Source organism: Somniosus microcephalus, chromosome 13 (genome assembly GCF_052327205.1).
Source record: "Somniosus microcephalus isolate GS21.2 chromosome 13, FLI_Smic_1.0, whole genome shotgun sequence".
NCBI lineage: Eukaryota > Metazoa > Chordata > Chondrichthyes > Squaliformes > Somniosidae > Somniosus > Somniosus microcephalus.
In genome coordinates this window covers 128,291,122-128,319,102 of record NC_140999.1, presented here as the reverse complement: position 1 = coordinate 128,319,102, position 27,981 = coordinate 128,291,122, and the positions used below count along the sequence as shown (strand labels likewise).

At 43.4% G+C, this 27,981-nt stretch overlaps 2 protein-coding genes across 2 annotated transcripts in view; one reads left to right on the top strand and one right to left on the bottom strand.

The window, feature by feature from the left end:
• Positions 1 to 813: 813 nt before the first annotated feature.
• Positions 814 to 13,282, bottom strand: LOC147108589 (regulation of nuclear pre-mRNA domain-containing protein 1B-like). Its single transcript, XM_086005275.1, has 4 exons — positions 13,037 to 13,282; positions 8,967 to 9,096; positions 6,220 to 6,353; positions 814 to 1,214 (listed from the first exon to the last, which is right to left on the bottom strand). The coding sequence occupies exons 1-4, from the start codon at positions 13,185 to 13,187 to the stop codon at positions 1,042 to 1,044; spliced, it is 588 nt and encodes a 195-aa protein (XP_085861401.1). The 5' UTR covers positions 13,188 to 13,282; the 3' UTR covers positions 814 to 1,041.
• An 82-nt stretch (positions 13,283 to 13,364) lies between these two features.
• The window catches only part of tti1 (TELO2 interacting protein 1), a 44,353-nt gene continuing 29,736 nt past the window's right edge, over positions 13,365 to 27,981 (top strand). Inside the window, exons 1-3 of the mRNA XM_086005274.1 lie at positions 13,365 to 13,610; positions 20,247 to 22,607; positions 27,650 to 27,817. Of these exons, the coding sequence (XP_085861400.1) occupies positions 20,294 to 22,607; positions 27,650 to 27,817 (2,482 nt within the window). The 5' untranslated portion in view covers positions 13,365 to 13,610; positions 20,247 to 20,293. The remainder of the gene's footprint in view (positions 13,611 to 20,246; positions 22,608 to 27,649; positions 27,818 to 27,981) is intronic.

Genomic DNA, 27,981 nt, shown 5'->3' with positions numbered 1-27,981 from the left:
TCCCTCCCTCCCTCCCTCTCCCCGCTCCCTCCCTCCCTCTCCCCGCTCCCCACCTGCTTTCAGCGCACGCTCACTCTCTATCCGTTCTCTGTCTCTTCCTCTCTCTGTCTCGCCCCCTCCCTTCCACCCCCACCTGCTCCTACAGGCCTAAAGAATGAACCTGTAGGACGCGATTTGAAAGAGTGCCTGCACGCTGGAGCCTGCTCCAGCAGGACTGTGCGGCAGCCTCGAGGTAACTGCACAGCCGCGCAGCTTAGGGGGAACAGTGTTCAAGACCCATTATAGCACCTGTGCACATTAACCTAGGTTGTCACTTCAGTACACACCGAGGGAGTGCTGTATCATCAGATGAGCATATTCGGATGAAACGTTATGCCAAGGCCCTGCCTGCCTCTGCAGGTAGATAAACATAAAAAATGCACAGAACTATTTAACGAACAGGGGAATTCTTCCAGTTATCCCTTAACGAACACCATCAAAACAGGTTAATAGGCCCTCGATCTTATTGCTGTTTGTGGGACCTTGCTGTGGGCTAGTTGGCTGCTTCACCTACCTATATAACAGTCACTATACATCAAAAGTATTTCATTGGCTGTGAAGGGCTTTTGGATGTCCTGCGGATGCGAGAAGCACTAGCTAAAAGCAATTGTTCCTGTTACACATGCACACACCGTTTCTCTTCTCAATAGAGGAGGAAACGTGGTTTACATGATCTTCGAACAGCCTGAACACCTCGCCACACAAGCTGTTGCACTTCCATTGGAATTTCAGCAGAAAGCAAAATGTAACAAAATCCAATCCATGAACTGTATATACAGACAAATCAATTCCACCTTTTTAAATCAAGCGCTTAAAATCAAAACTTATCCATTAACCAGTTCTAATGCCCTGCACCATGCTAATCAAAAGTTGGATATAGACACAACCAACTTTACAAAAAGTAGAAACAGTGACGTTCGGACGCATCGTAAAACGCTTCTTTTTATGGAATCATTCCATCTTCTTTAGAAAGAGGTGGTATACTAGAGGCTCTTTGGAATCCTACTGACCTATATATCTGGTCTCAGATGAGATGCTGGATGAAGAGTCAGATGTTGCTGATTCATGACCTTTCACAACCTCAGCATTACGAACTCTGTTAGACTGAGACTGCCTTTCACTGGATGACGGGCAAGATGGTGGTTGATCATATACGACTTTAGAACCAGCACTCTCTGCAAAGATTAAATTTGCTGTCAGAAGGTAATTACTGCGGTACAAAATCTTACAATATGTTCATTGTACATATAAAATACTACTGCAATTCTACATCACTTTAAGCTGCAGTGCCCTACAAGAAAAATGAATCATAAAAAGGTATGCAAAGGGAAACTCTTAGCTAGTACAATAATCCCAAAATGGTGGCAGAGAGAAAATCAACACAAAGCGTGGGTACTTGTTTTCGAGGTAGAGAAACTGAGTAATGTTTTTGGAATCTTACAATTGCCATTGCCTGTTATACCCAGCAGGCTCGTTACCACTTTTCATGGCACACCTCACCTTGTTATAGTTTAACTATTTCATTGGTTTAAATAATTTGAAAAAAAATGGCAGCAGTGTTAAATGTTCATACTAACTGCCATTAATTAACTTTTGGGAAATAATTGCTGTCAGTATCATCTAATCAGAATTGACTTTTCCACATGCAGAGTACACTTTACCACATAGCAATGTTTGTTGGACAGATTTTATTTGCAATTTATTGCCAAATTCCCAGCCCAAAGCAGAATATAAAAAGGTTCAAACTACCATTGGCTGTGAAGCATTTTGGGAAATCTAAAAAGGGATGAAAGGTCCTATATAAGTGAGTATAATTTATATGGTTAGCTGACTAAATAAGAATTAAAGTCACAGTATAAATTTATTGATAAATTTGATCAAATTACATTAGATATAGCTTAGTCACTACACTAACTTTCAAAGTTTCATTAGTTCTCAGTAAATTGCAAGGTAGATCAAATGATAGTTGTGCTTCCATCTTGGAGGAAAGAAAATCTAGAAAAAAAACTCATATTTCTTGATTATGGAGCAGTCTTAACGGTGGTCATAACACACATTCTTTCCTTCTGTTCCCTACTTCCACAAATGTCCCCAATTCAACTGTACACAAATGCAAGCTTCAATTATATCCCACAGACCCCGCTACACTGATTTAAATCAGAAAACATGTATTACGGATTTGTAAATTAAAAGGCATGAGGATTTCCCATCATGTCCGCTAGAGAAAACATGATCAACATTACATTTAGATGGAACAAAATGCCAGTCTGTGTTGAACATAAAATGTGGAATGAATGCCAAGTCCTGGCCACATAATGTTTTCTCTTGTGTTCAATTCCCTATTTTATTGCTGTCAATTTTCCCATATAAATTTTAGCTCCAGCTCCTTTTAAGTTTTCACAATTTGTTTTTTGAAAAAATTGTTTATGTACATCGAGTCTATTTTTCCACTCCTCTCAATTCCTGATATTTTCACATAGTTTGTCTTTTTTTTTTTTAATTACTTATTTAGGACCTTGATTCTACAGCTACCTCGATTTACCTGGGATTGATGCACAGATCATCTATTCACGAGTTTGCTGACTGAAGTCCAAGAGATGGCCCATTTTTTTCAGCCACTTGCTGCAACTAACACCCGACACTAATTCATTAGAAATGTATGTACAGATAAAGATCTCGTACAGGTACCAAAGATTTTAATCTGGCACTTATAGACACATCTCTATTGTGTGGTGGCTTGTCAGCTACCCAGCAAGTTATCTGATGCTACAGGTGCATCGGGTCAACTTTCCTTTACTCTTTCTACAAAGCAGGATTTCAAGTGACATTTTGTAGATTGAAGCTCTTCAAAAAACTGAGAACTTGGCTACTTGCATATTTATTCCAATTTTAACTAAGGATCATAAGCAATGAGTACAGCACCACATCATAGACCCTGCATTCACTGAAATGACCACCAACTTGGATTGAGACACTGCGCACAGAGAAGCAAACACCCTAAAATAAGATTCATTTCCTGGGACCCACAGAATATGGTCAGACTTCGCAGTCAGTCATATATTTCACAGCTTAATGTGTTGCTTGCAGTATTTTAATCCAAGTTAGATTTGCTCCTTTAGGAATTATTACAGGAGGGCAGCATTAGGATGCCAAGACTTTTGCAAGAAAATGCAAATGAAAGTGCTACTCAACATTATTATATTTACAGTACTGAAACATACATATTCTAATTACATCTTCAGTTTCATTATATACTAGAAAGGAAAATGTAGTTCAGAGAACAAACATTCTTTATATAAATTCAAAAACATTACGATTTCTAATTTACTGCTTGGGTTAAAAATTAACATTGCCATTACATCATCAAAGCAAATGGATGAAGAGCAGTGGATAAAGGACACTCTCAGGAACAAAATAAGGCAAAACTAACCGGAGTAAATTTAACTGTGGAATTTTAAGTCATCACCTCATCATCCAAAATCTCAATTTCTAGCACTGCCAATGCAGATTTACAGATAGCAGTACACAAAGTAACAACCCTTCTCAAGTTTTTAACTCCCACGCATTATCTACCCCCGATTCTATCCCCCCTGCTTCAGATCGCTGTTTTGGTCAATTTAGTTTCAAAATTCTTTCAGTAACGAATTATTTTTCTGTCCTAATGGTTTTGAAAAGGGACTGAGTGCAATAATTTTAACTGTAAACAGACTTATTTCTAGAATGGTTAAAGCCAGAATTTATTAAAGACAATTTTTTTCTCTCATGCATCAAGAACTTAATAAAAATGACTTTTTAAAAGCTGCTTAATTTATTGAAGTTCTTGAAACTATGATCATAAGATTTAATTATCAAGTCCCCACAATTTAACATTACTACCTACTTTCTCTCCTTCCTTACAATGTCTATTCTAATATGTTAATTATATACAGCGGAACAAAACTATTGTGAACCATTAGGATAAATGTCATCAATAAATATACTTTTTAAAATGCAGCATAAGTTTAAGTGCAGTATGTCACTGATTAGTTCAGCACATTTCAGCCTTGTCTGCAATGACTATATATACTTGGATTAAAGCATTGAATAATCGTCAACTAGGACATTCACAGACCTGTGGTGGCATTGGCCAATCCTAAATGTAACACTTATCATAACTTCATTATGATGTGAAAACCGCACAAAGTGCACAGCAAGTTTATAGAAAGTTTAAGACATGTTTTAGTATAGTATAATGATATAGCCAAATAAGCAATAATTTTTTTTTTGGAAGAACAATTTAAGCCTCAGTTGTGCATTTCAGGCCTGAATCAAAGTTTCAAAGCTCTTCATGTAGTCAACAATTTTATAATGATATTCAACTAACATTTCTTATGGCTTGACTCCTGCTTCCTGTAGCCCACAACACAGCATTTTACACACACTGTATTTCTGCAATCACTTTTAAGTTGTCTAAACATGCAACAGGATGCACCAACACATCACAGACTGTTCTGTCCAAAATAAACACAAGTACAACCAAACAAACCCATTCCAATATTCTCCATTCGATTTCTCTCAAATCCACGTGTATGCAAATCAATTACAATATGACACACTAGTTACCAAGTCCCAATATGTTCGAATTCAGTCAGTGCTGGTACAGCAGTCTTGGTTTAACTCAACTTGCTGCATGCAAGAGGATTCCTATGCATTTTCAATTTACAGGAAACTTTGGTTTATCCAGAGGTTATATGTCCGAATACTCGACCTAACGGCAAAAATCAGGAGCCGTTTTCTATATGGTTTTTTTAGTTCTCGTTGCTTTTTTCCCCCCCCCCCAGTCAAGCACTGCAAGGTCTGTAGCTATAGCAACAGCTTCAGCTACAGACGCTTGCAGCTGCAGCCGATTGTTTTGAAGCTGTTGCTAAGCAACAGGGTTTGTTGATTCACATGGAGCTTCTCAGTTCTGTATGTTTAAACATTAACTCTGGTATGTCCGGCACTTTTGATGTTACAGCACCAGCTCGGTCCCGTCAGTGCTGGATATCAGAAAGTTTCCTGTATCTCACAGTACAACATAAAATATTGTGCCAGTACTGCATTTGATTTGGATATCAGGAGATGATTTTGATGTCAGGAGATGAAAGTATAGCTCTTCCAATTTTCCCTATCTGGAGAAATATTTCACCTCTGCTCAGTTTTTCTCTGTGACATTGGTGGAGAGCAGCATTTCAGCATGTAGAACATCATTTGAACATAGCTGTGCTTTGCCATTCCTTGTCACAACACAAACTTAGGGATCTTATTTTGATAATTTTGACAATCCTATTGTGACTGTTCCACTGAACTTTTTTAAAAATACATCTCCATTGAACAGTAGTTTATTTTTTAGTATGTATTTATTTTGTCCACCTTTTTCCCTTTATAGTTTTTGATGGCAAGCACCTTCCCAGACCGAAGGGATAGAGTGGACACCCACTCCCAGATCAGTAACATTGCACTGAAGCCAAACACATGGAGGCATTTGAGACCAGGAATAACTGGTTCTCCAATTTTCCAATACTCGAATAGTGTTTGCATTCAATTTGACACCTGCTCAAAGCAGCATCAGTGCAAGTGGGAGATTAAACATATAAGCATCAAACATATAATTAATTCTGAACAGACTCATTGATTGGTGGATAGCTATCCACATGCAACCATCCCATACAACACTATCCCCCTTTACAAATGAAGCTTAACAGGTAGTTTATTTCAACCAAGTACAGGAAACTTTGGTTTATCCGGAGGTTAACTGTCCGGAATGCTCGAGCCACCGGCAAAAATCAGGAGCCGTTGCGTTAGGGTTTTTTTTCTTTTCGTTGCTTTTTTTTCACCAGTCAGGCTCTGCAAGGTCTCGCTGAAGCTGTTGCTAAGCTACAGAGACGCTTGCAAGGTACGGCAGACTGTTTAGAAGCTGTTGGCAACAGGGTTTGTTGCCAGATACGGAGCTCAAAATCTCCGTATGTTTCAACATTAGCGCTGGTTTGTCCAGCAGTTTTGATGGGACGGCAACAGCTCGGTCCCGTCGGTGCCGGATAGCACAACGTTTCCTGTACCTTTAAGCACAAAGATAATCTGATTGATTCAGATTATAGTATGCAGGTTATACTCAGACCACTGGTTAACAAAAGATCACATTTTACTTTATGATATGCATACCTACTAGAAGTGGACTGTTAGACTCATCCACAGTTAATTTAAGTTGTTGAATAAAATCAACATCATAGACAACTCTTTCCTGCCAGATATTCAGGACTCGTTCCATTTGCTTCTTACAACTCTGCTCAGATTCTCTGGGGGAAGGAAAGGAGAAAGAAATGTCAACAAAACCTACAGTAACTTTATCATGATTGTTTATTATTATAATAACATCACAACTTCCATTATAGTTATCCTGATGCAAAACTGAGTTAAAAAGACTAGAAAGGACCAGCTAAGATCATCATCAAAGGTACAAGTTGGGAGAAATTATTAAGATATGAAATCCCCTACCAGAAACGGCAGTGGAAGCAGAATCTGCAATAGCTTATAAAAGGGAAGTAGACACATATTTGAAAAAGATTAAACGGGTACGAGGAAAAGGCAGGGGAACGGGACAATTGGGTGGCTCTTTGAGTTGACATTTGGTCAAATAGTCTCCTTCTGTACTGTAAAATTCTCTGATTCATTCACAAGATGGCCTGAATTCCCAGGCCCCTTTTCCTATTTTCCACTAATTTTCTCCCCGATGACACTGAATCTTTGTTGTGGTAAGGTTTCAGGGGGCACTGGTCACCTTCTGGTACCTCACCCAAACGGGCACTTTTCACATATACATCTACACAGTGAGTGCCAGCAGATTGTTCAATTGTTGGGAGTGGGGGGGGGGGGGGAGGCGGCATCACAATCAAGCCTGATCATGTCCTCAACTGACATCCGCACATGCCTACTTGCAGCATTGATTGCTGGATAGCAATTGGAAGTAGTACCCTAGCCGATTTCCCCATTCCTAACCCAAGGGCACAGGTTACAATTGCAACACTCCTCCCATTGTCATGAGTAAGATCAGCTTACTTAGCACAAACCAGAGAAACTTTCCTGTTTTATATGTGGCTCAGTAATTTACTTTCCTAACCAGCTGAGCCATTGGAGAACCTGACAGAGAAATCCTGATCTAATGTGAAGCTGACACTTCCAAAGTTGATTTGTGTGTTTTATTATTTCATAAAGTGGATCTACCACAATATGGCTTCTAAGCATGTGCAGACTGGCCACTGGTTAGTTACTGATGGGATAAAGGGGTAGATTTTCCAGCAACAAAGCACTTGAAAATAGAGATGAAGAGTGGTCATTGGGAGGTCACCTTCCAACATTCATGCACTGTCATCGACATCTTATACCAACATTAAGTCAGTTTAGCCACTCGGTGCAATTGTCAGTCTGAGATTCAGAGGTGTTATGTCACAGATGCACAGAATAAGTGGAAGATGCCGGAAAAGTTGCAGTCCTGCTCTCACGCAAGCTCTGCTGTCAGGTTGCACATGCTAGCATTAGGTTGTTAAGTGAAATTGCTCACCCAGTAAGTGCAGGATGTGATCTAGTGTGGAATTTGATTGGACGCTGCCAACCATGTGGCACTTAGTACATGTAGTTAGCACAAACGAATCCGCAAGGCTTGACAAACTCTACAATGACAGTGCATTACAAGTAACCTTTAGTAACATGGCTTTTGATTATTTCCTTAGATTTTTCTTTTTATATAGTGGCACCAATTCTCTCGGATCTAAAAGTGCTTCTAAATCCATTTATTAATCATCTTTCACATGTTCTCACCTTGTGACAAATTTATATTTGTGTTTCACACTGGCATATATACAGCAAACCATAATTTGCATCACCCTTGATCACACTAATTTAGAACTTCAGAAAATTTTGTACTATGTACTTCATTTTCAAGAAAGCATAGAAAGCTTTTGATGAAATGGCATTACACCACTTTACTGTACCAATGAGTCTATTGAATCATACATCGGTGCCATTTTGCAATAAGTTAATGTACCCAAAATTCCACTCATTTTTTAATAACCCACAGTCTTTACTTCCCTGGGAACATTATAGTGTTAGCTGTGGCTCAGTTGGTAGCACACTCTAGTCAGAAGGCCGTGGGTTCAAGTCCTACTCCAGGGACTTGAGCACATAAATCTAGGCTGACACACCAGTGCAGTACTGAGGGAGTGCTGCATTGTTAGAGGTGCCGTCTTTCGGATGAGACATTAAACCGAGGGTCCGTTTGCTCTCTCAGGTGGATGTAAAAGTTCCCATGGCACTATTTTGAAGAGGCGTAGGGGAGTTATCCCCGGTGTCCTGGCCAATATTTATCCCTCAATCAACATAAAAAAACCAGATTATCTGGTCATTTTCACATTGCTGTTTGTGGGAGCTTGCTGTGAGCAAATTGGCTGCTGCGTTTCCCACATTACAACAGTGACTACACTTCAAAAGTACTTCATTGGCTGTAAAGCGCTTTGAGACATCCAATGGTCATGAAAGGCACTATATAATGCAAGTCTTTCTTTTTCTTTCTGGTCACTTACAACAGGCCTACATATAGTCTTGTTCGCAAAGTTGTTTTTAATCTCTTTTGTCTCACTGCCAACAGAAATCCATATTTGCATGTATTCTCTGTGCTGTGGAGCAAGATGGCTTTCTATACAACATTCGACCAGATGTTCCTTTAAGAACTGGTTAACATTAGCTCCTCAATGGCCACAGCAGATGAACCAGTACTCTGGATGCACCTCATCTTTCCAACTTCTTCACCAACCGATTACTCAAATGAATTTCCTCCCTACTGCACAACACACCCATCACAAGTTATTATTGCAGAATAAGGCCCCCCCAAGGGCATTATAGAGTTCATACAGTACCTGGCGACATGTGAAAACGCATCCACAAGAACCCCCTCAAAGGCCTTGGTGAATTCGGGACCTTTCCTCTTACTGTTCTGAATGACATCATTAGCCAGATAGATGAATGTCAATTTCCTGCTTGGTTTAGCTAGATATGTTATAAAAAAATAAAAGTTGCTATTAGACATTCAGATGGATAACATACCTGTACACTTGGCAAGAGTTTTCTGTTTGAAACTACAAAAGGGCTTTACATTAGATCCAAACTGCAGCTAACTTACCTTAAAGCTGTAACTATTATGGGTTAAATGCGTGACTCCATAAATATGCAAGGCTCTGTGGTGTTAGGTTGATTGGATGGGTGGTGGTTAAACCATGTGAAGATCTCACAATTTTAGCAACTTTTAGACTGAGCACATTTCACTTTAAGAAAAGATATTTATAATCAGAAAATGTGGGATGTAGACAATCCTCATCATTCATACAGAATTGGTAATGTTTTTGTATTTTCTAGGAAGACGCGAATAGACTCAAATAGAGGCTTAAACAGCATCCCTGAAATTTAATACTTTATATTGCAGGCATTTAAAAAAATTACATTAAAAATTCCTCGACCAACACAGAAAATCAAGTTGGTTAAAATATTAATATTTGACTGCACCTTTTTAAGTCGTTCTCATCTTTGGATTTTGGTTCATGATTGGTCCGTGGCTCCCAGGGAAGCAGGGAGAAATAACTTGGAAAAAAGATTGTACCCTCAAAAAGAACCTTCCCCTCTTTTCTATATTGCAGAAAGAAGTTTCTGTCCTATCTCACCTCAGTTTATTACACACCCAATTTTATCTGCTGTGTTTCCTGATCTCCGAGATGCAAACTAGAATTTTAAAAGCCAAGCATTTAAAGAAATCCGGCTCAATCGACAACCTTCTTCTAGTGATCGAGTTTTTACATGCTTTCAGCCTCTTGTTAATTTCAGCATAACATTGGTCATCAATTTTTATTTTACAAAAATGTATGACCGCTTTTTAAACTACTTGCAGGAGTTACCTGATGGGTTGTGGTGTGCCAACTTAAAACAGTGGGTCTGTTGTGCCAGATAAGGCATAACAGTCCCTTAATGGACAGAGTTGCTGGGGTATACGATACATGGATTCTGATCTAAGTATTCGAACTCCAAAACAGAACTGGGATTAGTTTCAGTACAGAAAAGCACATCACAAAGATCCACGAATAGAGGATAAAACCTGAAGTGAGCATTCAAAGGTTGTCTATTTTTTTTCTTCAAATGATGGTTGAATTTGCTGCTTAAATTGAAAGCAGAGATAGTACACATGCACTTTCTTTGTATTGTAAAAGTTGCTTAATTTTTGTCTCTCCCTCCCCAAATACTGTCACTGCCCCCCACCCACCATTTAAAAAATATTTTTCATTCCTTTTCAGCATAGATGGAAAAGCCTCAAGGCAAAAGCAAATTCACCACCAGCCAATGAAAAAGGAAAATGAGGAAATGGAACACAAGCAGACATGCTGTGTATAGATAAGGCAGACTACCTGTATTAGTAGTAATTCACTACATTGATCATTTTCTTTTATACCCTTCTCTTCCATCTGGTCAAAATGTAGTTTACTTCAATACACTGGGCAAATAAATAAATATGTATCTTTCTGCTGTCAATGAAAGCAAACAGAGCCTATCAAGTAAACCAACCTGTTAGCACAGGTCTCTAGAAATACAGTTAATTTGCTGTTTCCAATGTGTCCCAGAGCTACTTTTAAAAGGGCATAACAAAATTGACTACGTTCTCTCATTAAGGTCAGAGATGTAGTGATCTGGAGAAGGATGTTTGTGGCTTTTCCCCATGCAAATCCATCATTAGGTTACAAGATCCAACAGAGAAACCGAGACCATTATTGTAGGAGAGAAGCAGAAACAACACTTAAACAAGCGCAGGACACTCAGTCAGAAAAGAGAAAGGTTGCACAACCATCAGAAAACTCTAATTTAAATTTGAGAAAATTGATTTTACTAAGACACATTACATTGACTGTACTTAGGACCATAATTTTAAAATTAATTTTAATTAATTATTGATTTAATAGCTCCTAACTCTTCATGAAATTTAATACTCAAAAATGTTTACAGGGAAACTGTACACATTGGGCCAGAACTTCGGGTCCCCACGGGTGAGTACGCGCTAGGTACTCACGCGTAGGCCCAGCGACAATGCCGGTCTTGTGCATGCACTACGCATGCACGGGAAACCGGAACTTCTGTTTCCTTGAAGTAAGGGGTTCACAGGTCGAACGCGTGTGCCGGAGAGGCAGCGCGTACACCTGGAACTTCCGTTTCTTTTGCAGGTTTTTCCGGGAGGGTAAGTCTCCAGCAGCTACGCTTGTAAAAAGCAGTCGCAAGGCCTGCTTTTAACAAGGTAAGTGGTGAATTAAGTAAAATTAAAACATTTTTTCCACAGGTTTATTATTTTTAAATACTTTAAAGAAAGGTAAGTTTATTTTTAGCCCCGTTAGAAACTGTAATTAATTTTTTCAAAAAATAACTTTTAAATAATTTAAATTTATGTAATTTATAGTTATTTTAAAAATATGTGATTTAAAAAAAAATGTATTTGAAGTTTTAGTGATGTTTTGGGGCTGAATTGCATTCATAGATTTGACAGGTCTTCCTGTCAAATCTATGAATAGATTCCCTGCTACCTTTGGCTCTCCATGGCCCACGTGATCCCAGGGGACGCTTCGAACTAACTGCGCCCCTGGGATACGCAAGCACTGCGCGTCGGCAGTTGGAGCAGGCCCAGGATTGGAATCCCACGCGGGCACATAGCACAATGGCCGGCACGCTAGGTAAGTGCAGGTCGGGGGCTTGCACCCGCGGGAAGTCTCCGACCCGAATTTCTGGGCCAGTAATCTACTTAACCCAAAGGAACAATGCAATTCACCTCAGAGCAATAGAATAAAGCCCAACAAATTGTCAATGCTTCATTAGTTGCCCATAACTGCTTTGCTAGAATGAATTATTAAAATATTGCTTACTTTGATCAGTTCCCAAAATATTCTATTTCACATGAAATTAGTTCAGAGACACTCACGCTACTGCAACAAGAGCACTGTGGGGAATAATAGAGGCAGGCAGTGTTAACAAAGAAACTGCACCTTCTAGATCTAATATTAATCCTCCGAACAATTTAAAAACATTCACTCCAGTTCGACTACAAGAAACATTGCCAGAGCCTCAATCTTCTGACAAAGTAGTTTCATAACAAAACTTTCCAATCTGGAGATTGCTGGCATTTGGCATCACTCAGTTTAAACCAACTGCTCTATCCACTTCAAAGTATCAGACACTTGGCTCTTGAAACAAGGAAACGTTTTCAAAACAAACATGACTTCATCATAGAATTCAGCCTACATTTTGGTCCAAAGCGCTTCGCGACGGTGTCAGCTATGGCTCAGTAGCACACTCTCCTGAGTCAGAAGGTTGTGGGCTCAAGTCCCATTCCAGAGACTTGAGCACATCATCTAGGCTGACACTTCAGTACAGTACTGAGGGAGGGCTGCACCGTTGGAGATGCTGTCTTTTGGATGAGACGTTAAACCAAGGCCCCACCTGTTCTGAGGCCAGTCTGCTCTCTCCGGTGGATGAAAAAGATCCCATGGCACTATTTAGAAGAGTAGGAGAGTTAGCCCAGTGTCCTGGACCAATATTTATCCCTCAATTATCATCTAAAACACATGATCCGGTCATTTATTTCATTGCTGTTTGTGGGAGCTTGCTGTGCACAAATTGACTGCCGCGTTTCCTACAACAGTGATTACACTTCAAAGTACTTAATTGGCTGTAAAGCGCTTTGGGACGTCCCGCGGTCGTGAACGGCGCGATATAAATTTAAGTCTGTCTTTTTCTATGAGCAGAAGTGCGGAGGTCAGATTTGCTGCTGTAACTGGAAGGAGCATCTCACACAGGAGGCGCTGAACCCGAGAGGCGGGCCGGGACGCTGCGCTCCCCACGCCACGCCAGGGACGGATACGAACAGCTGCCCCTTTGCCGGGCGAAGGCTCGGGGAGCCGCTCACCTCTCTTCAGCTCCCGGTGCCAGACGTGCACGATGATGCCTGCGTGCTTTCGGTGATGGATAAGCCACAAGGAAAGGGTCTGCACGCTCTGCTGGGAGTTACTCAACTCGGCCAGCTTCTTCTCCAGCGCGGATTCCGAGAAAGAGGACATTGCCCCCGCGGTGGCTGCAGGCCGCGGGTCCCCGCGCACAAACTCGGCACCAACTCCGCGCCCGGCAAAATGGCGCCACGTCGCGCCCTCTCACCCCGGGGTCAGAGGGCGCGGCGCCGCGCCGGCGCCGGCCCCGTCACGTCACGTGCCAGCGGGTGCACAGTTGTCGCGGTTATACCCGCAGTGGCCAGCAACAGGGGATAACCGACTGTTGTAAACGTCAAATAAAAAATCATGATGTCATTTTTTTGAAAAAAGAACAATTAATGTCCGAAATTCTGATAAGGATCGCCGTTAACGCGCAGGCGCAGAAAATGTAGGCTTCAGGGGCGCTTGGTTTGGCGCATGCGCGGCGGCGGTGCTTGTTCTTGGAGCCGCGGCGCCGGGAATCGGTGAGTGAGTGGAGGCGAAAGCAGGACAGCGGTGAGTGAAGCAGGTATAGGATAGGATAGGATATTGGTGAGTGAGACGGTTGGGCCGGTCTGGTCATTGGTGTGAGGTGGCCTGGCCTGACCAGGTCAGGCCTGGAGCAAAAGCAAAATGCTGCGAGAAGTCCATCGACCTGAAACGTGAATTCTGTTTCTCTTCATAGATGCTGCTTGACCTTTCTGGTCTGGTCTGGATATTAGTCTGAAGTGGCTGGGCCGGGTCTAGAAGCTGTCAACTTTTATAATAAACTTTCACTCTGCAACTGGCAGTGCCTGGCATTTCGAAGGGGCTGGGCTGGGTTAAGTTTGGGACTTTTTCTCCGCCCCCCCCATCCCGAGGTTAAACCGCCTGTAGGAAGAAGATGTTGTTAAAGCCCCTGAACGTAAAATGGGGTAAAAACAATCCGCCTGGTGTCATACCACGGATTTGCAGCTTTGAACTAACTGCTTGGGGTTATTTAAAACTATCCTCCGACCTGCCAACTCTCATTCGTTTTAGTTTAAAAAGTGACGTTTTGGTGCATTTATTGTACTTAATTAAAAATAAGTAGAGCTCCATTTTCATAAATGGGGTTGCACTTTGTATCGCCCTTGGTCATCATAGTTTTCACTCCTACCACTTAATGTTGCCTGCCCTAGTTTTGCCTCTGAGTTTGTGGGTTCAAGTCCCACCCCAGAGACTTAAGCACAGAAAATGTAGGCTGACACTCCAGTGCAGTACTGAGGGAGTGCTGCACTGTTGGAGGTGCCGTCTTTTGGATGAGACTTTAAACCGAGGCCCCATCTGCGCTCTCAGGCGGACGTAAAAGATCCCATGGCACTATTTTGAAGAAAAGCAGAGTGCTTGCTGTGTACAAATTATCTTCCATGTATCCTGCATTACAACAGTGGCTACACGTCCAAAAAGTCCTTCATTGGCTGTAAAATGCTTTGGGATGTCTGGTAGTTGTGAAAGGTGCTATATAAGTACAAGTTCCTTCCTTCCTTTCTAGTTGAATGAGATGTAATAAAGGTGCAAGAACCAGGCCCTTGAAACCCAAGAAACTCGGTCCTATTTATGTTCATATTTCTTACTTGCTAATTTGTCCTCTGAATTTTATGGGTCTGGAGCTTAGGAAAGGGCTGGACTTAATGCTATTGCCTCATTGGTAGGTGTAAACTTTTATTTCTGACCATTGAGATTCCATGATATGCACTTGTATGGCCCATGAAGACAAAAGGCTTGCATGCATGTAATGTAGACTACTGTCTTCATTGGATTTAAGATACAGATCAGCCATGATCTAATTGAATGGCGGAACAGGCTCGAGGGACTGAATGGCCTACTCCTGTTCCTATGTTCCCGTCTGCATATATACACACACAATCTTATGTATCTATCCTTGGCCCCCATCTATTTCTCATATACATGTTGCCCCTTGGCGATGTCATCCTAAAACACAGCATCAGTTTCCACATGTATGCTGACGACACCCAGCTCTATCTCACTACCACTTTTCTCGACCTCTCCACAGCCTCAATTGTCAGACTGCTTGTCCGACATCCAGTTCTGGATGAGCAGAAATTTTCTCCAATTAAATATTGGAAAGACCGAAGCCATTGTTTTCGGTCCCCACCACAAACTCCGTTCCCTAGCCACTGACTCCATCCCTCTCCCTAACATCTATCTGAGGCTGAACCACACTGTTCGCAAACTTGGTGTCATATGCGACCTTGAAATGAGCTTCCGACCACATATCCACAGCATAACAAAGACTGCCTACTTCCACCTCCGTAACATCGCCCGTCTCCGCCCTTGTCTCAGCTCATTCACTGCTGAAACCCTCATCGATGCCTTTGTTACCTCTAGACTTGACAATGCACTCCTGGCTGACCTCCCACATTTCTACTCTATTTTAACTTGAGGTCATCCAAAACTCGGCTGCCCGTGTCTTAACTCACACCAAGTCCTGTTCACCCATCTCCCATGTGCTCGCTGACCTACATTGGCACCCGGTTAAGCAACGCCTCCATTTCAAAATTCTCATCCTTGTTTTCAAATCCCTCCAAGGCCTCGCCCTCCCTATCTCTGTAATCTCTTTCAGCCGCCCCCCCGAGATATTTGCGCTCCTCTAATTCTGCCCTCGAGCACCCCTGATTATAATCGCTCAACCATTAGTGGCCTCGGCCCTAAGCTCTGGAATTCTCTGCCTTGCTACCTCTCTTTCCTCCTTTAAGACGCTCCTTAAAACCTACCTCTTTGACCAAGCTTTTGGTCACCTGCCCTAATTTCTCCTCCTGTGGCTTGGTGTCAATTTTCTTGTCTCTTAACACTCCTGTGAAGCGCCTTGGGACGTTTTACTACGTTAAAGGTGCTATATAAATACAACTTGTTATATGTGCAATAACAACAGAAAACGCTGGAAAAACTCAGCAGGCCAGGGCAGCATCCGTGGAGAGAGAAACAGAGTCAACGTTTCAGGTTTCGTCAGAACTGGAAAAAAGCAGGAAATGGAAAGCAGGTTTGGGGGCTGGGAAAAGGTGGAGGGGATGAAAGAACAAAAGGGAAGGTCAGTGATAGGATAGAAAGCAGGAGACATGAAGAGATATTCAAGGCGAGAGGAGGTGGTAATAGGACAGGTTAAGGAACAAAGGATGGCTCTAGATGGGGTGTGAATTGCGCTGGCAGAATGAAGGACAGCTGCCAAGTGGGAGGGAAGGAGAAAAAAAAAAAGTTGTGGATAAAAAAAAAGAAAATATATATATGTGATAGGGGCCAAGGTTATGATCTGAAATTGTTGAACTCTGAGTCCAGAGGGCTGTTGAGTGCCTAATCGAAAGATGAGGTGCTGTTCCTCGAGCTTACGCTGAGCTTCCGTGGAACAGTGCAAGAGGCCGAGGACGGTGAGGTCTGAGTGGGAATGGAGCGGAGAATTAAAGTGACAGGCCACCGGGAGCTTGGGGTCCCCCTTACGGACTGAAGAGGTGTTCCGCAAAGCAGTCACCCAATCTGCGTTTGGTCTCCCCAATGTAGAGGAGATCACATCGTGAGCAGCAAATACAGTATACTAAATTGCAAGAAGTACAAGTAAATCGCTGTTTCACCTGGAAGGGGTGTTTGGGGCCCTGGACAGTGGAAGGGGGGAGGTATAAGGGCATGTGTTGCATCTCCTGTGCTTGCACGGGAAGGTGCCGGGCGAAGGGGAAGGGGTGCTGGGGGTGGTAGAGGAGTGGACTAGGGTGTTGCGGAGGGAGCAGTCCCTACGGAATGCTGAAAGAGGTGAGGGGAAGATGCGTTTGGTGGTGGGATCACGCTGGAGGTGGCGGAAATGGCGGAGGATGATCTGTTTAATGTGGAGGCTGGTGGGGTGAAAGGTGAGGACAAGGGGCACTCTATCGTGGTTCCGGGAGGGAGGGGCAGGGGTAGGGGTGAGGACAGAAGTGCAGGAGATAGAACGGACACGGCCCTTGACCGTGTCAACCACAATAGAGGGGAATCCTCGGTTGAGGAAAAAGGAAGACATGTCGGAAGCACTGGTGTGGAAGGGTGGCATCGTCGGAGCAGATGTGGCAGAGATGGAGAAACTGGGAGAATGGAATAGAGTCCTTACAGGAGGCGGGGTGGGAGGAAGTGTAGTTCAGGTAGCTGTGGGAGTCAGTGGGCTTGTAGTGAATGTTAGTCAATAACCTATCCCCAGAGATGGAGACGGAGAAGTCGAGGAAGGGATGGGAAGAGTCGGAGATGGACCATGTGAAGGTGAGGGAAGGATGGAAATTGGAAGCAAAGTGAATGACATTTTCTAGTTCAGGGCAAGAGCAGGAGACAGCACCGATACAGTCATCAATGTACTGGAAAAAGAGGTGAGGGAGGGGACCCGAGTAGGACTGGAACAAAGAGTGTTCCACATATCCCACGAAAAGGCAGGCATAGCTAGGACCCATGCGTGTACCCATAGCAACACCTTTTGATTTGGAGGAAATGAGTGGAGTCAACGGAGAAGTTGTTCAATGTGAGAACAAGTTCAGCCAAGCGGAGGAGGATGGTGGTAGATGGGGACTGGTCGGGCCTCTGTTCAAGGAAGAAGCGGAGCGCCCTCAAGCCATCCTGGTGGGGGATGGAGGTGTAGAGGGAGTGTACGTCCATCGTGAAAAGGAGGTGGTTGGGGCTGGGAAACTGTTAAAGTGGTGGAGGGCGTCGGAAGAGTCGCGGATGTCGGTGGGAAGAGACTGGACAAGGGGAGAAAAAATAAGAGTCAAGATAGGAAGAGATAAGTTCTGTGGGAACAGGCTGAAACGATGGGTTATATGTGCAGTTCTTGTCAACTTTTTCCATTATAAATTTCTGTGTCGACATTTATTAGGGTAGTGTATGTACTTTCTGTCCACAAACCTCCTTTCTGTTGTCAAAATTTTTCGTCATCCTTTTGTGACAACATTTCCTATTGTATGTCAAGATTTCCCATTCAATTTTGCCGTGTTAAAGCGTCGTGATGTAGTTGCAGGCTTTGGCCACTAGGTGGCTGTGTGGAGCAAGTTTCTGAACTCCCAACTTCATTGACATATTGGCCCAGAAATTCGTGTCGGGGGCTTCCTGCGGGTGCAAGCCCCCGACCTACACTTACCTAGCGCGCCGACAGTTGAGGCCTGGGCCTGCGTGGATTTCCTGTCTGTGGCCCGGTCCAGCTCCCGGCGCGCTGTGCTTGCGTGATCCAGCGGCGTATTTAGTGCGATGCGTCGGCTGGGATCACGTGAGCACTGGGCAACCAATGGGAGGAGGGAAAAGTCCATTCATGAGTTTGACGTAAGACCTGTCAAACTCATGAAAACTCCGGGCGCCCAAAACAGTACATAACCTTAAAATAAATTTTTAAAAAACATCACTATTTAAATCAACTATAAATAACATTAAATAACCATTTTAAACAATTATTTAAATGTTTGAAAAAAATAATTTTATTAAAAATCGGAGCTAAAAATACACGCGGGAGTACCCCGTGCGTACTCGCGCGTTGGGACCCGAATTACTGGGCCCTTGTATGTTTAAAAAATATCAATTGAAGATGGGCAATGTCATGGGCAAGTTCCTAGTGTTCTAATTTACTGTTTTTACATAACTTTCATTCAATCATTCCTAATTTTTAGCTTTTTTGTCAGTATGAAGATTTTGCACCCCTTTCTTGCATGTTTTTCTTCTCTTCTGCTCAAGACTTTAACTTCTTCCTGAGGTCCAACTCCACCAGTACCAATGCCCGCCTGTACTTTGCTCAAGTATCCACTACTTCTGTGAGTTTTGACAGAGTATTTTCTGGCAGTTCCACTACATGTGGCATCACAAACGAACTTGAACCCGTATACACTCAATGTTCAGCCCCAATCCCAAGCACATTCCAATAGGGGCTGCTTCATGGTACGAGGTGTAGGAGTTCTGGCTAATTTCCCCTCCCTAAACCTGGGTGCTGAAGTCAAATGTACCACCTGTGTTGCTGCCGTGGCTGAGATCTGTGATAATTTCACAGTGAAACGGTGACAATAGTACAGGATTAGCAATCATTTAAATTCTGAGAATGTGGACTTTGTTTTGTAAATGATGAAGTGATTCATTGGATTGTAATATCTACAGCACACATTCTCAGACTTTAAATGGTTGCTAATCCTGTAATATTGGCCCAGAAATTCGGGTCTCCACGGGTGAGTACGCACGGGGTACTCACCCGTAAGCCCAATGGAAGTGCCAGTTTCGTGCATGCACTGCGCATGCGTGGGAAACCGGCACTTCCGTTCCCCTGAAAGAAGGGGTTAAGAGGTGGAACGCGTGCGCCGGAGAGGCAGCGCGTGCGCATCGAACTTACGTTTTTTTTTGCCGGTTTCTCTGGGAGGGTAAGTCTCCAGGAGTTGCACCTTGTAAAAAGCAGGCCTTGCGCCTGCTTTTTAAAAGTAAGTGGTGAATTAATTAAAATTAAAACATTTTTTCCACAGGTTTATTATTTTTAAATACTTTAAAGAAAGGCAAGTTTATTTTTAGCCCCGTTAGAAAATGAAATTAATTTTTTCAAAAATTTAAATTATTGTTTAAAATAGTTATTTAATGTAATTTATAGTTATTTTAAAAATGTGATTTAAAAAAAAATTATTTGAAGATTTAGTGATGTTTTGGGGCTTATAGTATTTATAGGTTTGACAGGTCCTGTCAAACTTATGAATGAAGCATTCCCTGCTACCATTGGCTCTCCATGGCCCACGTGACCCCAGGGGACGCATCGAACTAACTGCACCCCTGGGATACGCAAGCACTGCGCGCTGGCAGTTGGAGCAGGCCCAGGATCGGAATCCCACGTGGGCCCACAGCTCAATGGCCGGCGCGGTAGGTAAGTGCAGGTCGGGGGCTTGCACCCGCGGGAAGCCCCCGACCCGAATTTCTGGGCCATTGTAGTTTTAGTGTCAATTTAACTGATTTCATGCAAGTGCTGAAAGCATCCAGTTGGTACAGTTGTGTACAGGTAGTTCCTTTACTAACACGATATTATGCCACTCAAAATAACTCGTCACTTCAAAATAACATTGTTACCTGTTATTTAATAAAATTGAATTATTCTCTTATCCTATAGTGTGAAATGTTCAGCAAATTGAACATAACATTCTGCTTTTTTTACAGGATGGTAAAGCAGTGGCTGAAGTGGTAGGAACGAGAAGGGCAGCATTATGGCCATCTTTGACACCCCAAAAGAGGCTTTTGGTGTCTTGCGGCCAATTTGTGTTAAGATAACAAAGGAGCAGACTATTAACAATGTACAATGCCTTCAGTCTCAGCTGCAGAAGGTTGGAGATGCTGCCTTACAGGAATTGCAGGAGTACGTGTTGTTCCCACTCAGATTTGCACTGAGGACACCTGGCCTAAAGCAGGACCGATTTGTCCAGAGTGTCGTGGAGTGCATTAATTTTATTATTTCTAGAACATGTGTACGAAATCAGCAACTTCTTTGTGACCTCTTCTCCGACCTTTCCCTTTGCCTGTCCTCTCCGGGCAACCATGGAAAGCTGGCCATTATCTCAGAGGAGCTTAAAATGGCTGTTGTCCAAGGATTCACTGCCCTGCTACATTCAGCATATGGAGACATTGTACTAAGTCTGTACCAGGCAGACATGCTTCCTACCCAAGGGTTTGTTATCTCTCTGCTTTTAGCTGTAGCTGAACATGAAAAATCAAGACAGCTCCAAATTCTTGCCCTGAAGTGTTTGTTGGTCTTGATTTTACAGTGTGATTGCCCAGATACGCACTGTTCCTTTGACAACAATGACCTAGTTCAAGTTGGAGACTCATTTGCCTCATTTTTGCCTGGGATCACTTTAGGAATGACACGCATTATCTCTGGAGATGTTAAACAGGGTCACTTAGTAACAACCTATGCCATCAAGGTTTGGTATAAGTTGGTGGGCTTAGTCATGGCCAATGATCAACTATCCAAGAACCGTCATGACAAGAAAATGCTCTGTGTAGAGGAGAGTAAACTTGCTGAGCTTGTAGTCTGCAGAAAACCAGAATGGGTGAAAAGCACTGCGAGCAAGCTGGATCTGCTCTTGCAGAAACTCTGTAGCTGTGCTGCTGGCAACCCACATTGGAAAGTCAAGTTGGAATTGGTTGAACTAGTTCACCATTTGCTGTCCTACTGTAACAAATCACTCAAACAATCCATCGGCCATCTGCTGGAAGTTCTGGTGGGGTTCGTGGGTGATGAGAGACCAGAGGTGCAAGCCAGATGTAGCCAAGTTTTGAGAAACATCTCCGAGCAGTGTGTGTTGTGCGATAACAAGGATTTCACAGATGTGCTGTCGGAGAACTTGCACGCACTCACAACAGCTCTTCCAAGGCTCATGAGAACACTGGACGACCAGAGTAAATTGACATCCTTGGGATTGTTACTTGGCTACTTAAAATTATTAGGCCACAAAGTCAGTGTTGTTCTAAATTCAACTGCTCACCTTGGGCGTCTTTCAAAAGCACTAATGCAAATCCTAGAGCTGGATGTCACAGATGTGAGAATTGTGGAAGAAAGGCGATCGACTTCTGAAGCCGAGGATCTGCAGCACGCAACACCTTCCTTGTCTGGCTCGGATCACTTAAGAAAATGGAGCAAGCCCACTATGCAGAGAAAATACTTCAAGTATTTTAACGAAGAACGTGTATTTGCATTACTTCAGCAGATATGCAGGGTTTTAGGTTACTATGGCAGTCTCTATCTTCTCGTGGATCATTTCATGGAGCTCTACCAAGAGTCTGTAGTGTACAGGAAACAGGCTGCAGTAGTAATTAATGAACTGTTGCTAGGCGGTGCTGGGTTAGATGTGGATGTTCTGCATGAAAGAGAAATTCCAGTTAGCACAGATGATTTAAGGGCAACCGTGACATCCATTATCGAGGAATACACAAGCACGGCTAACTGGCATTTGGTAACAAGTATAGAGTCAGAATATGAAACCGGCCTCAATACAAACCAACCAAAATTTCATGGTTTTACTGGAGGATCCCGCAGTGGTTACCTGTACTCTAATCAAAGTCTAACAGTCCATACTATGAACAGTAATATCTGGCAAATCTGCATCCAGCTTGAAGGAATTGGCTATTTTGCTCGTGTGTTAAATAAGGAATTCCGTCTGCTTTTAATGACATCCCTTTACCCGGTGATGGAAAAAGTTGGAGCTGAGACTCTGCTTGTTAATCAAATGGCCACAAGGACATTAGTTGATCTTTGCCAAGCCTGTGGCTATGATTCACTTCAGGAATTGATAAATCAGAACGCGGACTATCTAGTAAACACTATTTCCCTCAACCTGAGAAGACTAACTCAGCACCCTCACACTCCCTGTGTTATCAGTGTCCTGTTTAGTTATTCCGATGCCCGCCTCCTGCCTTTGGTTGATGATGTGGTTCAGGATGTGCTGCTGTCTCTTGATCATTACTACGATGAAAGGGCTCAGCTAATTTTCATCGTCCTCCATTCACTAATGACTGCTTTAGGTAAGTGTTGTGCGTCAAGGTAAGAAGTACCTGTATTAGAATGTAGCACACAGTTTGTGAATACTTTTCCAAAATAACTAAGATGGAATGGTGTTAAAAATTCTGCTCGAAGCAACAAAAAATAAAGTTTTCTGACAATTTAGTGGATTTCCCGTTTTGCAATTAGCATGGCATTTTGGGTGAAAACTAGGACAATCTGAAGTATGGAATAACAACAGAAAATGCTGGAAAAACTCAGCAGGTCAGGCAACATCCGTGGAGAGAAATTTGAGTTGACGTTTCGGGTCGAACCCTTCTTCAAAACTGGAAAGAAAAGAAAATAGATCGAAAGCAGGGCTGCGATCGGACAAAAGAAGTGAAAGAAACAAAAGAGCTAGACGAGATGGTAATAGGCTGAGATTAGGTGTAAAGTGTACTGGCAGGGCAAGAGATAGCTGCCAGGTGTGAGAGAGAAACAAAAGGAAAGGGGGGGGGGGAAAGGAGTGGAAAAATTACAAGAAAAAATGTGTAATAGGGGCCGAGGTTATGATCTGAAATTGTTGAACTCGATATTGAGTCCGGAAGGCTGCAGAGTGCCTAATCGGAAGATGAGGTGCTGTTCCTCTAGTTTACGTTGAGCTTCCGTGGAACAATACAAGAGGCCGCAGACGGTGATGTCCGAGTGGGAATGGAGCGGTGAATTAAAATGACAGGCGACCGGAAGCTCGGGGTCACCCTTACGGACTGAACAGAGGTGTTCCACAAAGCGGTCACCCAATCTGCATTTGGTCTCCCCAATGTAGAGGAGACCGCATCGTGAGCAGCGAATACAGTATACTAGATTGCGTGAAGTACAAGTAAATCGCTGTTTCACCTGGAAGGGGTGTTTGCGGCCCTGGACCGTGGGAAGGGGGGAGGTATGGGGCAGGTGTTACATCTCCTCCGCTTGCACAGGAAGGTGCAAGGGGAAGGGCTGTTTGGGGTGATAGAGGAGTGGACGAGGGTGTCTCGGAGGGAGCGGTCCCTACGGAATGCTGAAAGGGGAGGGGAAGATACGTTTGGTGGTGGGATCACTTTGGAGGTAGCGGAAATGCCAGAGGATGATCCGTTTAATGTGGAGGCTGGTGGGGTGAAAGGTGAGGACAAGGGGAACCCTATCGTGGTTCCGGGAGGGAGGGGCAGGGATGAGGGCAAAAGTGCGGGAGATAGAACTGACACGGTCGAGGGCAGTGTCAACCACGGTAGAGGGGAATCCTCGGTTGCGGAAAAAGGAAGACGTCTGGAGCACTGGTGTGGAAGGTGGCATCGTCGGAGCAGATACGGCGAGACGGAGAAACTGGGAGAATGGAATAGAGTCCTTACAGGAAGCGGGGTGGGAGGAAGTGTAGTCCAGGTAGCTGTGGGAGTCAGTGGGCTTGTAGTGAATATTGGTCGATAACCTATCCCCAGAGATGGAGACGGAGAAGTCGAGGAAGGGAAGGGAAGAGTCAGAGATGGACCATGTGCAGGTGAGGGAAGGGTGGAAATTGGAGGCAAAGTGAATGAAATTGTCAAGTTCGGGGCGAGAGCAGGAAACGGCACCGATACAGTCATCAATGTATCGGAAAAAGAGGTGAGGGAGGGGACCCGAGTAGGACTGGAACAAAGATTGTTCCACATAGCCCACGAAAAGGCAGGCATAGCTAGGACCCATGCGGGTACCCATGGCAACACCTTTGATTTGGAGGAAATGAGTGGAGTTAAAGGAGAAGTTGTTCAATATGAGAACAAGTTCAGCCAGGCGGAGGAAGGTAGTGGTGGATGGGGACTGGTCGGGCCTCTGTTCAAGGAAGAAGCGGAGCACCCTCAGGCCATCCGGGTGGGGGATGGAGGTGTAGAGTGATTGTACGTCCATGGTGAAAAGGAAGCGGTTGGGGCCAGGAAACTGTTAAAATGGCGGAGGGCGTCCGAAGAGTCGCGGATGTAGGTGGGAAGAGACTGGACAAGGGGAGAAAAGATAGAGTCAAGATAGGAAGAGATAAGTTCCGTGGGGCAAGAACAGGCTGAAACGATGGGTCTACCAGGGCAGTCCTGTTTGTGGATCTTGGGAAGGAGGTAGAAGCAGGCTGTGTGGGGTTGGGGAACTATGAGGTTGGTGGCCGCGGGGGGAAGATCTCGAGGCAATTTCACAGGCCTGACAGAAGACCCACAGAGCTTACAGAAAGCACAGTGCAAACTGCAATATCTTTTTTTGCCACTAGAGAGAGTAACTACTCCACATTAATCTTGTGGCAGAACTCGAGCAGGTTTCCAGTTTGATGGCTCTTTCTCTTAAATTTCAAAAGCATATAATAAATGCAGTGTATTTTGGGTCTTGAAGGTAAACCCCCTGTTTACAGAATTAGCCTCAAGCTTTGAGCTCAGCTTTGGGCACTGTATATGCTCATGTCTAAACCCCTCACTGTTATGACTACCATTAAAGACTATAGTATTTTTACAGTTTCACACCTCAAACGCCAATAAGCTAAGTTTTGTAGCTGCAGCTCTGTGCATCAACACTTGTTTATCTTTTAGCCTTCAGTTCTGATGCACCTGTAACTGTCAGAACCTGCTTTTTCTCTTAATGGAGTCTGACTGACCTGTGTATCTCCAGCATTTTCTGTTTTTTTTATATTACGAATGTAACCAGGGTGGTTGTAAAAACGATTCTTATCTGTAGTTGCTTGGCTGAGGTGTAGAGTTAATAGATTCCCTTTTTTTTATAGGGTGATGTAGTCAGCTGATATGCACATTTCATGGTTACTTGGTATGGTTCAAGTACATAATTCCTTGAAACTGCAAGTAAATATTCCTCGAAAGTGCAAGTGCCGATTAAAGCCATAAAACTGACAGCATTTTGGGTATTATAGATAGGGGCATCAAACACGAGTAAAGAAATAAATAAAAAATTATACAACAGCAACTTGCATTTATATAGCACCTTTTAATGTAGTAAAATGTCCCAAGGCGTTTCACAGGAGCGATTATCAAATGAATTTTGACACTGAGCTACATAAGATTTTGGGACAAGTGACCAAAAGCTTGGTCAAAAGGTAGGTTTTAAGGAGCATCTTAAAGGAGTGTGTCCGAGAGGTTTAGGGAGGGAATTCCAGAGTTTTGGGCTTAGGCAGCTGAAAGCACGGCCGCCAACGCTGGAGTGAAGGAAATCAGGGATGCGCAAGAGGCCAGAATTGGAGGAGCGAAGAGATCTCGGGTTGTATGGCTGGAGGAGGTTAGAGATAGGGAGGGGCGAGGGGCGAGGCCATGGAGGGATTTGAAAACAAGGATGAGAATTTTTAAATCTATCTTTGCCGGACCGGGAGCCAGTGTAGATTAGCAAGCACGAGGTGATGGGTGAACAGGACTTAGTGCGAGTTAGGACACGGGCAGCCGAGTTTTGGATAAGGTCAAGTTTACGGAGGTTAAACGTTGGTTACTCTCAGTTAGAATACTGTGTGCAGTTTTGAGTAGCCAATTTTCAAAAGGACATTAAAACCATAGGGAACATATAATGTCAATTCACCAGGATGATGCCAGGGATGGGAAACTACGGTTATGAGGAGAGATGAAATACTGGGACTATTTCCACTACACCAGAGGAGATTTAACATTTTTTTAAATTATGAACAGTTTTGACAGTGAATAGGGAAAGACCATTTCCTCAGGTTGGTGAGTCAGTGACTCGGAGGTCATCAATTTAAAATTGTCACCTAGGATTAGGAGAAATGTGTTTACTTGAGGGTTATTGCAGCATGAAATGCTTTGCCACAGGTAGTGATTGAGGAAAAGATCATTTCACCTCTTCAGAGAAAATTGGATAGATATTTGAACCAGAGGAAGATTCAGGGCTGAGGAGAGTGAAGGACAGTGGGTTTAGTTTTGAATTGCCCTAGCAAAGAGCCAGCATGGACACTTGGCTCAGAGTAGCACTCTTGCCTCTTGTGTCAGGAGGCCGTGGGTTCAAGACCTGCTCCAGAGACTTGAGCACGTAATCTAGGCTGGCACTTCAGTGCAGTACTGTCAGAGACGCCATCTGTCAGATGAAACGTTAAACCAAAGGCCCGTCTGCCCTCTCGGCTGGACATAAAAGATCCCACAGCACTGTTCGAAGAAGAGCAGGAGAGTTCTCCCGATGTTCTGGCCAACGTTTATCCCTCGGCCATCGCCTAAAAAATATTTTCTGGTTATTTATTTCATTGCTGTTTGTGGGAGCTTGCTGATAATTGGCTGCTGCGTTTCCGACATTACAACAGTGACTACACTTCAAAAATACTTAATTGGCTGTAAAGTGCTTTGGGATGTCCTGAGGTTTTGAAAGGCGCGATATAAATACAAGCTGTTTTCTTTCTTTCTGAATGACTTCTTCTTGTGCTGTCAATTCCTAGGGTTCGGAGTCTCTGCTACTGCTGCTCAGTACAATACCCCCTTATACACGTGTGTTGCTAGCTCCATAGATCCAGGGCTGGAGTTAGGGTTGTCAGCTCTGATTGGATGTACTCCTGGAGGTTTCATCACATGACCTCTGACCTCCCCGCCCCCATGCTCCAGCCATCAGTAGCCTGATGCATCCATCTTTGCGCATCGCCAGCCCACCTCAATTAAAGTGAACAGACTCTTCATTACCCAATCAGATGATTCTTGATTGTCAGTCAAACAGCCTTTTTTTTTTGGACCCATTTCCAATATTTTTATTACGAATAACCAGAAGTGTTTATAGAAAATAAAGAAAAAAACATTTTTAAAATGACCCCAAGGTGGAGTGTGTGGCACTTATGCTCGATATCCTGAAAGGCTTGAGCCATTACAAATGGCCACTGCTTTTTTGCTGCAGTGGAAATTTAATGGAGACATGGGTCCTCCAGTTAGATATTCCCTTGATATTTTTCTCCTATGAATCTATGTAGTTCAGAATCTCTGGTCCAATTTAACTGTGTGGCTCCTGAAAATGTTGTTTAATATTTGTCGCTTGTAAATTTTAGCTGTTTCAACTAGTTAATGAGAGATTCTGTGAAAAAGTAACCTGTTAATCTTTGATCACAAAACAGCTCACTGGTTTCCACTTAAGGATCCTGTTCAGAAAATGGAGAAACCTCAAGATAAGGCCTGCGGGTCTGGTACCACAGCAGAAGAGATCCAGCGCTTTTTCCAGGAATATCAGAACCAGAAACATCTGGCAGAAGGGGATGTTGAGGAGATCGATCTGGACAAAACAGGTATTTCCTGGACAAGAATGCCTCTTCCAGATAGTGAAGGCATGTCATTTTATCTCTAATACAATAGAAGCCATCAACCTCGAGGCACACAGAGTGAATATAGCCGACTGTCACGTAGGAGCCTGTGATCCAGTCACATCTGTGTAGCTGACTGACACGCTAAA

Bases quoted from the DNA above. Each gene is read 5' to 3' on its own strand.
- LOC147108589 (XM_086005275.1), bottom strand. From the start codon at position 13,187: ATGTCCTCTTTCTCGGAATCCGCGCTGGAGAAGAAGCTGGCCGAGTTG. The intron at 9,097-13,036 runs GTGAGCGGCTCC...TAACATATCTAG, and splicing joins GCACCGGGAGCTGAAGAGAG to CTAAACCAAGCAGGAAATTG. The intron at 1,215-6,219 runs GTATGCATATCA...TAATCTTTGCAG, and splicing joins TAACAGTCCACTTCTAGTAG to AGAGTGCTGGTTCTAAAGTC.